The 18,635-nt window shown below is 42.8% G+C and overlaps 2 protein-coding genes across 3 annotated transcripts; both read right to left on the minus strand.

Annotated features, from left to right (window-relative positions):
* Window positions 1–1,213: 1,213 nt before the first annotated feature.
* Window positions 1,214–10,814, minus strand: elf2a (E74-like factor 2a (ets domain transcription factor)). 2 transcript variants are annotated; one of them, XM_069670566.1, is made up of 9 exons: window positions 10,543–10,814; window positions 8,795–8,878; window positions 7,820–8,111; window positions 6,152–6,259; window positions 5,285–5,398; window positions 4,963–5,046; window positions 3,516–3,708; window positions 3,184–3,438; window positions 1,214–2,354 (listed from the first exon to the last, which is right to left on the minus strand). In XM_069670566.1, the coding sequence occupies exons 2-9, from the start codon at window positions 8,867–8,869 to the stop codon at window positions 1,790–1,792; spliced, it is 1,686 nt and encodes a 561-aa protein (XP_069526667.1). In that variant the 5' UTR covers window positions 8,870–8,878; window positions 10,543–10,814; the 3' UTR covers window positions 1,214–1,789. The 2 variants fall into 2 exon arrangements, with proteins under 2 accessions (XP_069526667.1, XP_069526666.1); XM_069670565.1 differs by having other exon boundaries at window positions 5,285–5,401.
* Window positions 10,815–14,552: 3,738 nt separating this feature from the next.
* LOC138597846 (fibrous sheath CABYR-binding protein-like) lies at window positions 14,553–18,560 on the minus strand. Its single transcript, XM_069669367.1, has 3 exons — window positions 17,529–18,560; window positions 16,677–16,723; window positions 14,553–16,481 (listed from the first exon to the last, which is right to left on the minus strand). The coding sequence occupies exons 1-2, from the start codon at window positions 18,558–18,560 to the stop codon at window positions 16,688–16,690; spliced, it is 1,068 nt and encodes a 355-aa protein (XP_069525468.1). The 3' UTR covers window positions 14,553–16,481; window positions 16,677–16,687.
* Window positions 18,561–18,635: the final 75 nt, after the last annotated feature.

Genomic DNA, 18,635 nt, shown 5'->3' on the forward strand with positions numbered 1-18,635 from the left:
AATCAAGACTTGCGAGCACCTGCTGTGTGAACCCCGAGCTTCAGGGTAGGGACCGTGTGCAGAGCTTTCCAAGACAAGCTGAGACTCAGTCGCAGCAAGGAAACATGGGTCTGCTCAGTAATCCTTCTGTTGTTGACGTGTAAAGCGCACCTGTAAACATCCAAATGGAGCAGACAGAATTCCGAAACGATGCCCCAAGCTCCGTCTACAAGCTGCTTGAATGCTCTGCATGTTTGATAGCACACTTGTGTAAGCACACCTTCACTCCACCATGAGTAACCACAGCTCAAAACCAGACCCCAAACATGAATGAACCTGCAGCCAAGAAAAGATGCCAAGCATCTGGCTCTGGCAAACGGTCTTAAGAGCAAAGTGCACTATTTACTTTTTGCACCTTTTCCTGCAATCACAGGTAGGCTGCTTATGGTTGAAATATTTGCACATTTTAACCAGATTGATCACATTTGAAATATTCTTATTTTCTTGATGATGTTGTGAATGAAATGGAAATGACAAAAACAAATTTAAGATGCTGATTTATTTTATCTTTAGTTTGGTGTCATTTTTTTTGAGACCCTCGGTTTGTTCTGAATTCTGTAAGATGTCTTTGGAGCAGTAAAGTTCATATTTCTGTGTGACTCATTTGTCATAATGCCTCTGATAAACGTGGTTTATTAATGTCTGTTGTCCAAATAATGTTGACCCCGTTCGGCCCGCGTCTTAGACTCAGTTTTTGATTTCGGCCCCCTCTCTGACTGAGTTTGAGAGCCCTGCTTTAAGCCTTAATATAAACAGGTGAGTTATATAAAGATTCTCCCCGTACAGTTGTCATGAAGAGAGAAATGAGCTATAGAGACCCAAACATGTTACATTTTACAGCTGAGGCAACCTCTAGTGGCCACTCGAGGAATTGCAGCTTTTGACACTTGGTTAGCTTCCTCTTTTCAGTAGTTTCCCCTTCTGCTTTTTTAGTGTTAAAGAAGACTTCCATCTCTTGCTGTTAAGCTGCCAGCCACACTTCACACTGGAGCTCTGACAGTAAACTGAACAGAGGAAGTGACATGAGGCGTGAACATGAACAGCAGCACAGCGCCCTCCTGTGGCCCGACCTTTGTATTCATGCAACACTTCCTCTCACTTCGAATCAAGGCTTACAAACGGCTGAATGAAAACAACCTCAGACAGTTTTGTCACATTTGTTGTTTTTTTATAATACATATTTCAGTAAAATCTACTTCATTACACTGATAGTACAAGAAAAAATAGTATATTATACTTCAAATGTGGAGCACGCAGTTTAGTTCTCTTCTGTCGACAGACGTCCTTCCACTCCCTTTATGTGAACGGTAAAAAAAGACAGACAGGTGTTGGAGAGTGAGACAGTGCTGTGGAGGAACAGAGTCTGCAGACAAATGTTCGACTGAGACAAAACAAAGAGATGAGTTGAAGCCACGTCAGGACTGATACACACCGCAGAGTATCAAAAAAATGCTTTTTACAGTTCTGTTACGTCTGTCAGGCGTCTTATATTACATTTGATTACAAAAAGCAGTTTTTCATTTACAATCTAAGGCTGCTCACGTCCTCTGAGCTCCGACCCGTCTGTATCTGTCTGTGTGTTTTTGCAACAGTCCCTTTATTCCTTTGCGGGAGCACGCGTCTCCCTGGAGACAGTCTGAGCCAATCATAGAGCTCTGCTGTGGGGAGGGGGGGATGTGTCCTGCACTTCCTCAGCAGTGTCCACAGTCACTTCCTGTACCCCCTCCTCCTCCTCCTTAGGACGGAGCTCTCAGGATGATGTAGTTTCTTCTGACGCTGCTGGTGGGCTGGAGGGGGGCGGAGCCTCAGACGCCGTCTCTGATTGTGCTACCGCTGGATTGGGGGTCTGGGTGGGGGTTTTGGGCGGGGCAGGGGGAGGCTGGCTGACCTGGACAGAGAGCTGCGGCAGTGTCTGGGCCACAGCCGCTGGTTTAGCCAGGATGAGCTGTGGCGTGGGCCGGCCCGCCGTCAGCTGGACCGTGGTGGGGACTACGGCCTGTTTTGCTGCAGCCTGTGCTAACGTTGTAGCTATAGGTTTAGCCTGGATGAGCTGCGTGATATGGCCCGATGGGTTAGCCTGCATGAGCGTTGCCAGCTGGTTGGCCGGGATGGTGATGATGGTGATCTTCTCTCCCGCTTTGGAGCCAGCGGGCAGCATGGTGGGCAGAGCCTGGATCACCAATTTGGGCGGAACGCCTGCAGAGGCGTTGGCTACCGTAACTGGGACTCCTGCGGCGGTGGTGAGTATGGAGGAGGAGTTTAACGTCACCTGACCCAGGGAGTTGGTCATGACCAAGGGCATGGCTCGGATGGGCCTGAAGGAGGAAGAACACAGAGACACACTGAGCACATCGCTGCTGTCGAATAACTATGAGCTCTCTTTCACACAACACAAGCGATCAATCAACTTTATCAATCCCACAAGGGGCAACTGGGTTAGAGCAGCTTGTTCATAAATACACAGCAACAAAAACGATACATTCAAGATGCAAAAGAGCTTCAATATGGAATATTTAAATGAATACTGATAAATAGAGTTACGAAAAAACTTGATAGCAATATAAATCAGTTAATGGAGTGTGTAGCACTTGGATTGCAGAGGGGATAACCAATTTAACAAACAGGTAAAACATCTGTACAACCCCCTGAAAATTCACTTTTAAGAACAGAAGAAGCCACAATACTTGCTTCTTCCTGGAGGAATTGCCAGTTCAGGCTGTTTTCTTTTTAAACTGTGTGACCAGCAGGTCAAAGAAAAAATAAAAGATTGCTAAAAAAGGCACTGATGGTTATGAGAGTAATAGAAGCATGGGTGTAAATAATGAAATCATTGTTGGCTTCCATCTGTCTCCGCTGAGTGGCACTGTCACTGTATCTAGCCGGTCACACGTGGGCTGAAATCTGTCTCACTACAGCGCTATGAAGCCCAAATAAACAGGTGTTACTGAGATTTAACGACAATAAACAGGCTGAAAGGATGCTGAAATAACTACATCAGGATGCAGGTTAGTAAAACGTCTGAATTCATGCTTTGTCAGGTCGTTCTGCAAGACGAGAAGCAAACAACTCTTAAAATGCTTTTAGGTAGGTAAGAGTAATGCTAATGAAGACGTGTCGGAGACTGAGAGATAGCATGATGCAGACCTGGTGGTGGCGTTGCTGGGGATGACAGTGACGTAGGTCTGCTGGGGCTGCGTGGCGGCGGGGGAGTTTATGCCCAGGCTGGCGGGGCCTTGCTGGTGAACCAGGTGCTGAACCGCCCCAATGCCCTCGCTGTCCTCCACCTCCTCTCCAACCTCCTCGTCCTCTATCACCCGGATGTTCTTGGGCATGTCTTTGAACTGGTAGGCCAGCCGCTGCCCCTCCACTTTGGCCAGGATGCCACGCTGGTAGTAGTACCTACACACACATCACAGGTGAGTCATTATGTTTGACACACTGAGGGACTATGAAGTGTTTGTGGGGGACAGGCTGACCTCAGCGCTCGGCCCATGGTCTCGTAGTTCATGTCGGGCTTGTTCTTGTGTTCCCCCCACAGTTTGGACACGGCCTTGGAGTCGACCAGCTTGAAGATGCCCTTCTCTCTCTGCATCCACTTGATGTACCTGGGGCAGGTGTTTTTGTCCTGCAGCAGCTCCAGCAGGAACTCCCACAGGTACGTGGTGTTACCTGGGGGACAAACCAAACAACATCATGAAGCTCTGCATCACAAGGCCTGGGGGGTAGTCATTTGTTCTATACTGATCAATATTTATATTCATCACAATATTCAATAAGATAATGTTGCCTCTATTAGTGGACGGAGGGCCAAGGCTCAATTCTATGTGGTTACTAAGAAACTGTAAATGAAAGGTTATTTGAGACCATATAATTAAACCCATAAAAATCAGTGAATAAAACAGTTCTATGTTCATTTAATTGTCGATAATAAGTTGGTTACGCCATCTCGTGTATTTTTCATGCTGTGCATAGACATATCATCGTTTTCTGGAGCTGAGTTGCTGAGGGGTGAGCCATCTCGCATCCTTAGAACTCTCTTCTGAGAGATTTGCACATGCATCATGCAAAACAGTGACCGAGAAGCGAAAGGGAAACAAAACATAGCAAAATGGCGGCGGCTGATGCAGCACCATCGTGTCCTGAAACTACCAAAGTCTGGGAGCATTTCAGCCTCAGCGCTGCAAAGAAAAGGATCGCCTGCAGGGTTTGTAAAGCGGACCTTGTTTATCACGAGAGCACGTCGGTGATGTGCGAGCATCTGAAGAGAAGGCACGTTGGAGTTGTGGATGACTCAGACTCACAGATAGATAATTAGCTTCTCAGCTAGCTAACGTTTGCAATAGAAGGAGGTTATATGGATATGGTATTGTTCATAGTCCAACCACGCTGTGTGATTCTTCTCTTTTACATTCTCAGTCTCTCACCTTAAACTCTTTTTCTCTCCTTCTCATCTCTTGTTCTTTCTCCTTTTATCTCTTTTGTATCATTCAGCCAAATCAGGAGCAAAGTTTAATAAAGTCATATTTTTGAATGAAGAATTTACAGATGTATTGTCTTTACTGTTAGTTAGCACATGCTTAAAAGAACCTCCAACTACATTTAAAGCTGAGAGCTAAATAAGAGACATTAAGTCATTGTGCAGCTCATCTGATTAGTCAGATGAGCAGAGGTCTCCCCTGTCGTAGTGAATAAACAAGTTTAAAACTGAAAAAGCAGCTACAGGTTAACAAAACCTGTGTTTATTACACTCTTCCAAATGTTAGCTCAGCTCGTTTCTCTTGAAACTACGAGACCTCCGAGAATTTTTCCCACAATGTAATTTAACTTATATCAATATTTAGATGCTCTCACACATTACTTCACTTCTGTTCTGCAGACTTTAAATGACACGTCCATAGAGCATGTGTTTATTCTGAGACACACCTTTGCCCTCCCGCTGTCTCTTCTTGATCCCCAGGTCAAAGGAGCCGTTGGAAGCAGGCTGGTGTGTCTTGGGCTTACGTCCACCTGCACTCAGCGCACACACACAAACACACACAAAAGACAGTTTGAGATCATTCCAAATTCTGCCAGAGTCTGCTACAGCCCTACAAACCTCTATCCAAAGAGTAATCTGTGAGCCGATCGATGGGAGCGTGTTACAAAATATAATAACTACTGGCAAAGGGTCTTCAGACAAACGTGGTCTGGAGGACATTACATGACAGAGTCCTGTGTAACATCAGATGTTCTGTACTAAACTGACCTCCTTTCTTCTTCTTGGCAGCAGGTTCACACTCAGGAGGGATGGGGAAGGACTCCTCCTCTATGGGCCCACACTCTGTCGACACTTCCACCACTGTCTCCATCATCACATCCTCTGCTGGAGTCAAACATAAACAACAATTACTCTGCACTCTTTTTGATTTAAAGCTTTATTAAGACCTAATAAACCGGATTCAAAGAGATAGACCTTTTTGTTACAGAGGAAGATGATTTTTTTAACCTAAAACAGACGTTACATCGCTGTCTTTAAAGCCACCAGACTCTATTGACAAAAACAGTGATTTTACCTCACTGAACACAGGAGTTGCTGATCAACTGCTGCCTCTATTGGTTAGTTTGTTTGTGTTACTGTGCGTAACGTAAATGTTGTATTGGATCCAGACCTACCATTTGAAACACCAAAGTCACACAATAACACACAAACTAACCAATCGAGGCAGCAGAGGAGCAGCAACTCCTGTAATCTGTGAGGTAAAATGACTGTTTTTGTCAATGGTGGTGGCTTTGAAGAGTGATGTCAGAAAGATCTTAATCTAAAATTAAAAGTTCAATCTGAGGAGGGAGACGGCAAAAACAAGAACTTTTAGTGGATGTAAATCCGACGCACTTCACCCAGTAGATCTTAAACTTTTGTACCTATGACACACTTTGACCCCAAAACATGTCTTGTTGTTAGAGGAGTTTAAGAGTTACTCCAGGTTTTAAAACCAAAGTGAATCACAGCAAAGAGGGAGGGCAGATCCTCATTCTCCCTGAAACACTTCCTTCTGATGCAGCTCACTGTGCACGCGACTCACAGACTGATGCGTCTCTCAAACAGAGCAGGCTGTATTGACAGTTTGTTTACCTGTGTTGCGTTCATTGTGAAGACCTCCAGGAGACTCCATGTGCAGGAGAGCTTCAGCTGCTTCGAACGTTTTGTCAAAGCACACCATGTCATGAGTCGTCATCTCCACTGAGGAGAGGAGCAGAGAGGAGGCGGTCAGTGCACGGACCTCTGCAGACAACACATGCTCACTGAGGAGTCAACACGACTACATAAACAACAAAAACAGTACAGCGCTGCAACCTCAACTATTTTAAAATGAGGACTTCCTTGTTTGGGGTGTGTGAAGTCTCTCTGTTCCTCCCTTCCTGTTTCCTGTGAGCTCGTCTAAAATGTTAGACATCGTTCCAGCCAGCAGAGGGCAGCATACTGCTGTCACACACCAACAGCAGGTTACACACAGAGATAACTTCTCTCTAATAAAGATAATGTAGACCAAAAAACATCAACTTGCGCTCCTTTTCATAATTTTTTTCTGTTCCTTGTTTATTTCTCATTTTCCCCCCTTTTCCTCGTCTGTTTGATGTGTAGGTTAAAGTTGTGATGTTTTCTGGTTGAGATTGTGAGTGTTTTTACTTGTTGTCAATGTGGGAAGTGTATTTGTTTTTCGATCAAGAATCAATATAGATTTCAAATGTATTTTGAAATCTGGTTTTTCCTGGCTCAGAATGGGCCTTTGGGGTACGTACGTAGTGGTTGTAACTCAGCGCTTTTAAGATGTCCATCAGAAATAAAACAGCTTTTATTTTATGAGAAACAGGAAGTCCCCTCTCCCATTAGCGGAAACACACGCAGAGATGATTTCATTTGATTTTTTAATGTTTTACTCTTCTAATATTTTTCCTGCTTCACCTTGACCTCAGACAGCCCTTTCCTTTGGCCCTAAGTTTTTCTCAACCGACAAGTTCTTCCTTCCTACACATTCACACTTATTCATTATTACAGAGAAATAAAAAGTCGTAATTAATTCAAAAGTGCAGGTTTAAAGCAAATGCTGAAATGTTTCCTAATGTGTATTATGAACATTTTGTTGACTTACTTCACCTCAGTACGGATTGTTAGCTGCACCCATGTGCAGATATCTGTTAGTAATGAATAATATAAAGCTAAATCATCAACAGACGATAGCCAACGAGTTGCAGAATTACATTACAGCCATTGCAGTCTTTTGCTCTCCACATGGACTGTTCTTCCTGCATGAAAGCCCGCTAAAACCTGACTAAACAACACTGACTGAAATACAAACAGAAAAAAGGGACACTTCCAACACAAGAAATCTTGTCCCTTGCTTTCAGATTCAGAAATCTTTACATAGAGATGAAACACAAGGCTACCCTCCTTAAAAGGGGAAGGCTCGGCAGGTAACACCCCAGATAAATCAAACAACAGACAAGAAAAAGCTCCTGGATGGAGTTTGAGGATTTTTTCACTGCTTCTAATCGACCATCAAAACCTTGGACGACTAAGATGCTTTCCATCCGGCTTTACTGTAAACAAAATGGTTTCTTATTTTACTTTAATTATATCACAGTGAATTATTTTAACCCACAACGTCGTTGGCTAAATTATTTAAGTTCCAACACTGGGAAAAATATGAATAAGCAGCGTTTGTTAAAGTCACTGTGTTTGTTTGTAGAAAACCAGGATTAACACTTTTTAGACATTAAATTGAACACTGGGAGAACTCACCAGTCTCAGCCACCTCCGTGACCACCTCCTGCTCCTCAGCCACATCCTGCATCAGGTACGTGTCATCATCGTAGACCAGGACTTGCGCAGAGTAGCACTCCTCCACCTGGGCGCTGGGCACCTCTTCCACAATCACCGCCGGACAGCCCTCCTCCTGCAGCACCACGCCCTCCTCCTCCTCCACATCTTCCTCCACCTCCTCTCCTCCTTCCACGATCACAGCCTCTATTTCCTGCTGAACCACCTCTTCCTCTTCCTCCTCCTCCTCCTCCTCAGCCACCTGCTGCTCACACTGGACACAGTTTGAAAAGATGTGACAGGGTGAGATCTTAGGTGAGAATATTTGTATTATTTTTTATAAGGAACATGAGAGAGCCCTTGTATGAAACCAGTTTAAGCCCTTGGTGTTATTTTTAACCTCCATCTATCCATCCATTATCTATTCCGCTTATCCAAGCTGTCATTGGGCAAGAGGCGGGGTTACACCTGGACTGATCGCCAGTCAATCACAGGGCTGACACACAGAGACAGACAACCTTTCACGCCCATATTCACACCTACGGGCAATTTAGAGTCACCAATGAACCCAACGAGCATGTCTTTGGACTGTGAGAGGAAGCCAGAGTACCCGGATGGAACCCAAGCATGCACGGGGAGAACATGCAAACTCCACACAGAAAAGCCCACTACGTCTGAACCGGAATTAAACTAGGAACCTTCTAGCTGTGAGGCGACCGATATTACCTCTGCACCACTGTGCAGCCCTTTATTTCTAACCTGTGCAATGAAATGTATTTCACTAGTTTGTTTAATTTAAGGTAAGATCTGATTGAAGTAGATCAAACAGAAAAAAATAAAAGGACCTTTAATTCTCTGGTTGAATACTCTGTTACGTTATTAACAACGCAGCCTCTACAATCTTGTAAGTAACTTTGTCAACTTCCTCACAGCAGGTGTTGGGATACTCAGGCTTACCTGCTGGGGCTCCTCCACCACGGTGACATACTCCACTATGTTCCCTCCTCCATCTGACACCACCACAGAGGTCATCACTCATTCCTATCAAAATAAAAGCACAGAGGGGGTCACAGTGGAAAAGATATCAGAGCCGGAGGATTTCAGGATTTCTCAATTATATGCAAGTTTGGTGTTTGGTTGTGTTTGGTTGTGTTTGGTTGTGTGTGTGTGTGTGTGTGTGTGTGTGTGTGTGTGTGTGTGTCTGTGCGTATATGTGCACGAAGGGGTCATGTGAAAGCCCCACAGGCGCCCACTCTCCTCATGACTTAGTTCAAGTGAAATTGTGGTATTTGTTGTGAAGGAAGAACACCACTTAACTGTCTAAAAGTCTTAAATCTTTTAGCTCCAGTCTTAAGCTAAATTCAGCAACAACTAAAAAAGAGGCACAATTGGCTCTTGTATCACAATCTCTTAATGTTTCCTTATTGACGGTTTGATGCCTGATAGGTGTGTAAGAAAAACACTGCATGTCAAAATAAATTCTGTTAGCCGTATAATTGCAAATTCTCCTACACACCTGTAGGGCTCTAGATCTCAAGTTTTATTTCGAGACCTTAAATACTGATACTTTGGACAATAAATCAATATTGGCTGAAATGACAAAGTCTGCCAGCATGTGATTATAATTAAATTTAAGGGCCTACAAATGATATGCAAAGGTTCCATTAGCCCTTAACACAATCAGAGCTAAACAGGGGCGTGACAAACAACTGGAATTTCAAAATAAGGACATATGTGAAAGTGTATATGCCTTAATGTTTTATTCTGCATTAATTCAGATTGGTAGATTGTTACATCCATACACAACAGACTACCTTGTGTTCATTAGATGACACTCCATTTGATATTTATATAAAATTAAACAACTTATCATGCTGCTTTACAACGTTCAAGAAAGACTAATTTGCTTAACAGAAACTCTCATACTATATACTCAGTTACATTTTGAGAATATGTATATTAGTACGAAGCAAAGCTGAGCCATGGATCAGACTAGAGTATACACTTGAAAACTAGTACAACTAAATCGATATTTTGGAGGGAGTTTAACTGGCAGATCGTCTTCAACTGTAAACAAGGCAAGCGCCCCAAATCCCTTGAAGCAATTTAGGATACAAAAAGGAAAACCGTAACCTACCAATGGCTAAGTGCCAGCATTTTCTAATTCAAAACAGGAAGCATGACCGGGAATAACGGCAGTGTGCATTATGTTAGACACAGACCAGTCTCGCCACAAGCTAATGTTTACTTTCTGAGCGGGTTTGAACGTCTCTGTGCTCACTGAGTCTGAAGCTGCAGCTCCAAACTCTCCTGCTAGCTAGCTAGTTAGCTTAAAGCTTCTGCTACTTAACAAACAAGACTTAATCAACTAAGCTACTGCAGCTGAAGAGAACATTTTGCACTGTGTTATGTAACCTCCCATATACCTTGCCGTTAAAATAAATAAACACCAAATTCTGCTTTTAACAGGGAAATCGCCGTAAACTCCACAACTTTGCATGGCTAGCATTAATGTTAAGTAGGGAGTTATTTGGCTACAAACAGTTAGCAGATAGCTAGCTAGCTAACACATATATATTTTTACGTTCAGTTGAAAGAGTACACAGTAATTGACCGGCCAATAGAGCAATTAAAGACATGTGTAATGGGATTGGTTATCTATCAGAGCCTGTTGGTATGTAAATGCAATGAGTTCCTGTCCTTACCTTGTTTTGCTTTTGCTAGCGAAAAGTTAGCTCGTCGCCTAGCGCTAGCTTGGCCTTACGTTAGCCAAGTTGACAAGGCCGGAAGGCTTACTTTGCTTGCATAAACAAATATTTGCAAGTCCTTGGTCCCTCAAAAAACGCTTTGCGGACTTCTACCGACGCCCTGGGTTGAAAACTGACGGGTGAAGGCAGATGCAGGCCCTCAAGTTGTGTTTTGATCGCTGCTCGTTTCTTGCTATCCTTTAGCTTTCCGGCGCGCCGCCTCTCCGCTACAACAGATCCAGCGGGTCAGAGCGCAGACCGCCGTGACGTCACCAGGACAAACCCCGTCAACAATGAACAAAACCTCGTATGTACTCTCTGATCAGATGTAAGCTCGTATCTCGTACCCTGGACTGAAATGAAGACAACAAAAGTTATACCAACCAACAGATGAAAGTAAAGTGATTATTTTATTTTATTTTACCTTTATTTTACCAGGGATCCTTCGTTTGAGATATAAAAGAGTCCTCACCGACACAGCAGCATTATAACGTTTCACATATTACATCAAACAACAGACTATGACAGACTATAACATCAAACAATGAATACGCAGCATTCAGCAGCACGACATGTGCATTTTCAAATAATTCATAATCCAGTTTTAATAATCTTTCATAATAAAAAAATATTCTAGCTGTAGCTCATACCAAGATGGGGGGGACACTGAAAGCACTTTTATCAAAGACAGAGCGGGTTGGAGGAATAAATAATGCATCTTATGAAGAATGGCCTTAAAAAGAAAAATGTACCACGTTTCTATTATATGCTTGTATAGGGAAGACAAACAGACATTACTAAATCAAATAAGCGTCCAGGCATTTGTCAACTAAATTTAATCTAATAAATGTGAACATTAGATTATAATTTCACATTTTTGGTTTAACAGATCTTAGTTAAATCACCAGTTAGTACCTGTCCAGCTGTCTGTCTTTGTAAACCCAAAATAAACACATTGCTGTGTGTAAACAGGCCTCCTAACATTTGGTCTGGACACACCTTGATGTGCAATGAAAGCCATTCACCAAATGACTCAGTGACTCACACAGATAGTGTTCCGATCAAATCAAAGATGTTCATCTTGGCTCAGTTCAAATACTTTAACATTTTCAACAAAGCAGCAAACTGGATAAACAGCAAACATGGAGGGGACTCTGGTGTCCTCACTGAAGGTGACGCCATAGCTGGACGCTCGCCTGCTGTTACCTTCAGTGAACCGGAGCAAATCAAAAATAGACATGCTTCTCAATCAGCCGCCTAGCACGTAACGCTAACCCAGCTAATTCAGTCACTGCAGATAACTCAAACCGCTGTACACATACAGTAAGGACAGCAGTGACCAAAAGCTATTTCTGCAACATTGTTTTTCATGAAAGTTTCCACCAACAGCATGATGGGAAATAATCTTTGGTAGTAGTTTTGTCCTGCAAGATGCGCAGTCATTATAAAATCTTCTTTCTTTGGTGTGTGGAAGGAATTAGAGATGGAGGGAAAATCTAGCTTTGTTTCAATCGTTTCAGCATTTAAAACAGCACAAACTGGATTCCATTTACCTCCACTGAATCCAGGTGGCAGCAAAACTTTTAGAGGCAGGTAACTCACGCTGCATTCACATGTTCCTCATGGGAAGTATTTCTTCTGACTTCGGTCTGGTCATGAGCTTTAAGTCTTTATGTGGAAACAACATACAAAGATGTGTTGTATTTTATGCTATTTAAACAACACGTTGACAGCAGTTTGCTTTCCTCACTTGTTTATGGAAGCCCTAAGCGGACATGCATCCATACATTTTATTAACTGTTTTCCCGCGGTAACGAGTCATTTCAGCTGCTTTCTCGAGATCTCAACTTATTTATCTCATTGCAACGCTGCACCACCATAACGTCCGATGATCTTAACTCGTAACACCAGAGCTACAAAAGCACAAAACAAACGTAAAAACAGGCTTAACTGACCTCATTAGTGTGGGCAATGGCAGCATGGCATGTCCTGCTCTGTAATATCACAGTGACCTGCCTGTTGTTCTGTTTTCTACATCGACAGAAAATTATCCCGTTATCACAAAAAACCAGCTTTGTTATCTCGAGATAAATAAGTCGAGATCTCTAGAAAACAACAGGAAAATACTTGTTATCACAGGAAAACAGGATAAATAAGATGTATAGATGCATGTCCGCTTAGGGCTTCCATACCTGCTGTTAGTTATTCTTCAACCATTTGAGGTCACTCTATGTGGACAACTTGTAATGGTTACAACCTAATACCTACCTTAATATAACAAGTTATGTGAGCAGAATAATTATATGCTGTACATGAATTAATATGTTTCTTACCATAAACTCAACATTTACTTTCTTTGCCACGTTTCTGCTAAAATGACATCAACTCAGCAAATTGTCCCCCAAAATTTTCTCTGACTGTCTGACTTGTTTGGACTTTTGGGAGCATTCATGGGATTTTCTTACCTTGCATGAATGCAGGGTAATAAAGGCCCTGAAAACTTGGCTTCAGGTCGGTTTCATTTAGTAAGTAAAACATTTGGTATTTATTTATTAGGAGGATGACACTTAAAATCAGTTAATCTTCTTAATCAGGAGCTCCGTGGGTTTGATTCAAGCCAGATTTTTGCACAGTGGTATGTAACATGACTTTTTTATTCAGAGTCACACCCTTTCAAAATCCACAAATATTTCATGGGGATTTGTTCATGTCAGATGTCTTAACTCAGTCAGTGGCTGCTTGAAAAAAATCCATGTAGTTTTTTCAGTTGGTAAACAGAATCATCGACCCCAGCTGCACGTCTTATTTAAGTTTGCTTACATTTCAGTTGACTTCAGAAATCAAGGCACATTGAACACTGCCCTCTGGATACGTGGGGAGGAGCCAGAGAGAGTTGAAAGCTTCAGGTTCTTCTAAGTTTTACATCTCAGCCGACCTCACCTGGTCCACAAACATCTTCCATCAGGTGGGGAAGGCCCAGCAGAGATGCTACTTCCTCAGGAAGCTGAAACAGGCTCACCAGAAGCTAAACCTATTATTTAAAAAAAACACCCTATACACTGCCTGTCAGCACCAGTGTCCGGTCGCACTTGAAGCTGTTTGTTGGCTCTTACTGACTTCGTCCCCTCCTGTCTTGATCGTTACTCGTGTTGTATTAACTCTCAGATGTACGTCGCTTTGGACAAATGCGTCTGCTCAATGAAACTGTAACACTGTAAGATTGTAACCTCCCACAGCACCTAACTGATTAAAGCCTGCTGGCCTACTGCTGCATGGTGTGGTTTCACAGCTGCACAGCAGAGAACAAGACGGACCTACAGCGGGTGGTGACACTGGCCCCAGCCACCCTGGACTCTGTCTGTTCTGATACCAGACAATTAAAACAGAAACAGCTTCTTTCCACAGGCGGTTAAATGTGTCACCCCGCCTTTATTTATAATGTTATATACAACCATTTTTTAAATTATTACTGTGCCATCTTTGGGTGGTTTTTTTTGGTCTTGTTTGTACTACCAAAGAGCTGCTAAACTGCCTTCATTGCTTTTATAACAATGACAAATAAAGATTTATCTACATGTGTGTTGGCCACCAGAGCTATAAGCTACAGGTACACCGTCATGAACTGAGCAAGGCTTTGTGTTTAATTAAAAGATTATAAAGTCTCGTTTTAATGCCCGACAAAAACAGAAATAACTCTCAAATAAACTAAAAAAAACAAGTGGGAACAAAGTTAATTAGTTTTAACCTGTAACTAACTGGGCTCACACTACCTATAAAACTAAAGGTGTTAATCAGTTTTATCCAAAGCACTCTTTTCGCACACAAAAATGTGTACTTGAAAACAAAATTTCTTCCTCTTTTGTGACTTTACACACTACTGTCCTCTCAGGTTACGTCAGGTAGGCAAAGGTTTTCTGAAAAAAATAAAAAAATAAAATCACCACATGATGGTCATGTTTAATTCCTCTTTATTTTGCAAAACACAGGAAACAGTAAAGCGTGAAACAGTCCGTTTCTGTCCTTCATTCACTCACGTCTCAGAAGCCTGGCTGAGTGTAATTTTCTGAATCCAATTCCCATTTTTAAAATACATTCTTCAACACCACTTCTTCCCTCTGATCTCAGGTCTGTTTCAATAAAGCGTACGCCGAGCTAACAGAGACAGGAATTAGAGTTGAGGAAATCAGGAGGGAGGGGACTACAACAGAGCTGTCAAAGTGTTTCACACTGGAGACTTTTCTTCAGACATACAGCAACACTTCCAAACACACATTTCACGTCACAGCCGCACGTCAGCATCACCACGGTTCGTACTTGCTGCAAGCCTTTAAATTACACATCCACACAGGCGCGGCGACGAGAACAAAGCAAGAAAAGCCATTTGAAAGGACAGAAAAGAAAGTGAAAGAACATGATGCTGCGTATCTAAACATCCTCTCTGCACCGAGACACTGAAATGTACATATTTAAAAAAGGAAGGAAACTCATGATCTGTTCTTTAACCTAAATCTATGGCAGAGGAGGAAACAGAACTCAACAAGGACTTTAAAACTTGAACCATTTTTGACTATGTATTGTGCAAAAGAGATTGCACCTAATTATCAGGAGGATGTCCCTTGTTTTTTCTACATTCACTGTTTGTTTTTTCGATGGTCTAGAAAAAGAAAGGAACGAACTGACTAAAAACTAAATGAATGAATAATGAAACACCTGCTGCACGGCTCAGTTTGGGTCAGACTTTGAAGCTCGTTTCTTATCTGGCCACATCACATTATTAACGTCACATGCTTTGAGTTTGAAACAAATGTACGGAAACTTTGTTTGGAATTTTGAGAATAAAAGTTAAAACTGAAGTGCTAAATAAATCAGAGAGGGCGCTTTTTTCAGTTTGCATTTTTAAGAATAAAGTCAAAATCTTCCCCTTATTTATTTCTTGTATTAAAAGTTGGCCTTAATTCACAACATTTTGACTTCGTTCTAAAAATGCAAAAACTAAAATCTTCCTCTTCCGATTTGCTTTTTCTTATTCTGGCACTTAATCATCTTCACATTTAAACTTCATTTTCAAATTACAAAAAAATATCCCTGATTCTCATTTTCATGTTCTTTCCTGTGATACTCTTCTGTACCAGTGAGAAAAGTGAAGAGGCTCATTTTTCCTGTGTTTCCCTGTTATGTCAGCATTCAAAAGGGTTACTTCAGGCAGACAACTGTCATTTTCTCTTTACTTTTGCAAGTGGCTTTGGAACTGTAACACTGTGATAGCATCAAGAAGAGGTCAGTCGGATCATTTCAGATGGAAAACACATGGGAAACTGAGGTAGCAAGGTAGCTACGGTATGAACCAGTGAGCTAAAAGGTGTTTCTTCATATAAAGAACATGCGAGTGTTTCCAGCTTTTTGTTTTCACATCAAGAAAAGCAGAAGAAGAAACCTGAGGAAGGATAAAGACTATAAAGATTGCTGGTGACTCAGAAACGCCCTGAAAGTGAACGTTCCTATCACAAGTGGCTGGGCAGTGACTGGGAGATGCACATTACACGTTATTATTTTTGAGGCAGGAAACTGTAAGAGAAATGATGAGTGGCTCAGTTTTGTCCTCAGCAGTAAACAGGTTGCACTACAGTGACGTTTTAATGGTTACTAAAAGAGATCTGTTCAACTATAGAGGCAGGATGTAGGAGTCAGAGTGGAGTGTCACAGTAACGGGCCGCATCACCACTGAAATGTTGATTGTTTCTTGGAGCAGGAGTCGATCTAAATAAGGTGCATCTTCACACTGGAACCACATCTTAGCCTGTTGTGTTTTTAAGGGTGAAAGGAGGAAGGGAAAGTGTTGGAGAAAGGCACATCCTCTTCTTCTGCAGGACAGGAAGTCGTCACTCAGGAGCGGTTTACTGTGATGGAGGACAGAAACACAACTCAATTATACTGTACATCGTCTTCATGAAACATCTCAGTATTTCTACTGTATTTAAACCTGCGTATAACTATGTGGATCTGCAGGGTAGTGATGTTGAATTTTCATTAAAAGTACATCTTTACCACAGCCTACTCTACTACTAGCGTAGTAATAATCAAAGGCTCAGTACCTTAGTTGGAACTACTGCATTTGCATCCTAAGAAGACGTCGCTTACCCTGAATAGCAGAGTTTAAAATCCATGTTAGACTTATGTTTCATATGTGAAAACTTCATTACCTAAATGGTTATCTTTAACTTTTAAAATACTTTTAAATTTAGAGCCTGACCGATAAATTGTTCTGCTGATACTATCGGCCGATATTTGCCTGACACAGATAAATCGATATCGGCCAACATTTTTTGCTTATACATGCTTAAAAGATGACTTGTTTTCTCTAAAAATTTGACGCAGAAAACAACGCTTGGGTTGACTTTGAAATGGTGTCATCCCATAGATTGTCTAGCCAAGTGCTCTCCAACTCAAAAGTTTACAATACCCTAGATACGGCACTAGATTTGGTTGACACTGTAAAATAATGTCAAATGTACTTTTATAAAGTTAGTACCTTTGGACAGTTACAGCAAAGCTAAATCAGAGCACAAAGCACATAGAAAAGATGAATTGTGATTTCAGCTCAAAAATGTACAATACCAGTTGGTATATTGGTGAATATTTTCCCCCTAAAATGGGTATTGGTTCAACAAAAACATAAGTGAGGCTCTCAAATCTCTATATTAAAAAAGTTACTTTTCATTCCAGCTAAAAATCCACTTTAAATCGGCCAGCATATCAGTAACCGCTGTTTTCTGCCTCAATTTTATCAGTTTTCAAACTCCCACTATCAGTCAGGCTCTAGTTGCATCTACAAACAAGACTGATAAATAGAAATAGAAACATTCTCTTGTCAGAAATAAAGAGCAACAACCACAGCTGGAGTTTCTAATTACAGTAAGAGGAGTCTAAAAACAAAGATAAGATACCTCAGAAGAAGGGGCGTCGTCCTCGTCTGGAGCTGGGATGATCCTACCATGCATGGGCCCCACTCCCAGCACCTTGGGCCGTTTTTCTGCTTTAGGTGCGCCTTCCAGAACCACAACAATGTACTCTCTCTTAGGACTTTCTGCCTGAGCCTCCACAGGAGCTTCAACTGCCTCTTCTGCCACAGCACTGGTTACTTCTGCAGCAGGGGCTGCTGCAACTTCTTCCACAACTGCGGTGGTGACGGGTTCTTCAGCTAGAGCTGAGGTGACTTCTGGTTCTACTGGAACTGGTGCCTCAATTGCAACGGCCTCCCCAACAGATGCAGGGGCCTCTTCAACCACTGGTGCAACTTCCACTGGTGCAGGAGCCTCTTCAACCACTGGTGCAACTTCCACTGGTGCAGGAGCCTCTTCAACCACTGGTGCAACTTCCGCTGGTGCAGGAGCCTCTTCAACCACTGGGGCAACTTCCGCTGGTGCAGGAGCCTCTTCAACCACTGGGGCAACTTCCACTGGTGCAGGAGCCTCCTCAACCACTGGGGCAACCTCTGCTGGTGCAGGAGCCTCTTCAACCACTGGGGCAACTTCCACTGGTGCAGGAGCCTCTTCAACCACTGGGGCAACCTCTACTGGTGCAGGAGCCTCTTCAGCCACTGGGGCAACCTCTGCTGGTGCAGGAGCCTCTTCAACCACTGGTGCAACCTCTGCTGGTGCAGGAGCCTCTTCAGCCACTGGGGCAACCTCTGCTGGTGCAGGAGCCTCTTCAGCCACTGGGGCAACCTCTGCTGGTGCAGGAGCCTCTTCAACCACTGGGGCAACCTCTGCTGGTGCAGGAGCCTCTTCAACCACTGGGGCAACCTCTGCTGGTGCAGGAGCCTCTTCAGCCACTGGTGCAACCTCTATGGGGGCAGATGACTGTTCCTCTTTTGCGTCTTCAACAGTGGGTGCCAACTCTTCCTCTACGTCGGCTATCTTCTGAACCTCTAGAGTAGAGGCCGCTGCCAGCAGCACTGCAACACAAAATCCAGCCATCCAAACATCACTGATGCTCAAGTTATTTTTTTCCACATTCAGCTTAAACAACTTGAGGTGGTTAGCCAAGACAAC

The sequence above is a fragment of the Semicossyphus pulcher genome, unplaced genomic scaffold (genome assembly GCF_022749685.1).
Source record: "Semicossyphus pulcher isolate SPU_LCO1_2020_fin unplaced genomic scaffold, fSemPul1.0.p SCAF_2, whole genome shotgun sequence".
NCBI lineage: Eukaryota > Metazoa > Chordata > Actinopteri > Labriformes > Labridae > Semicossyphus > Semicossyphus pulcher.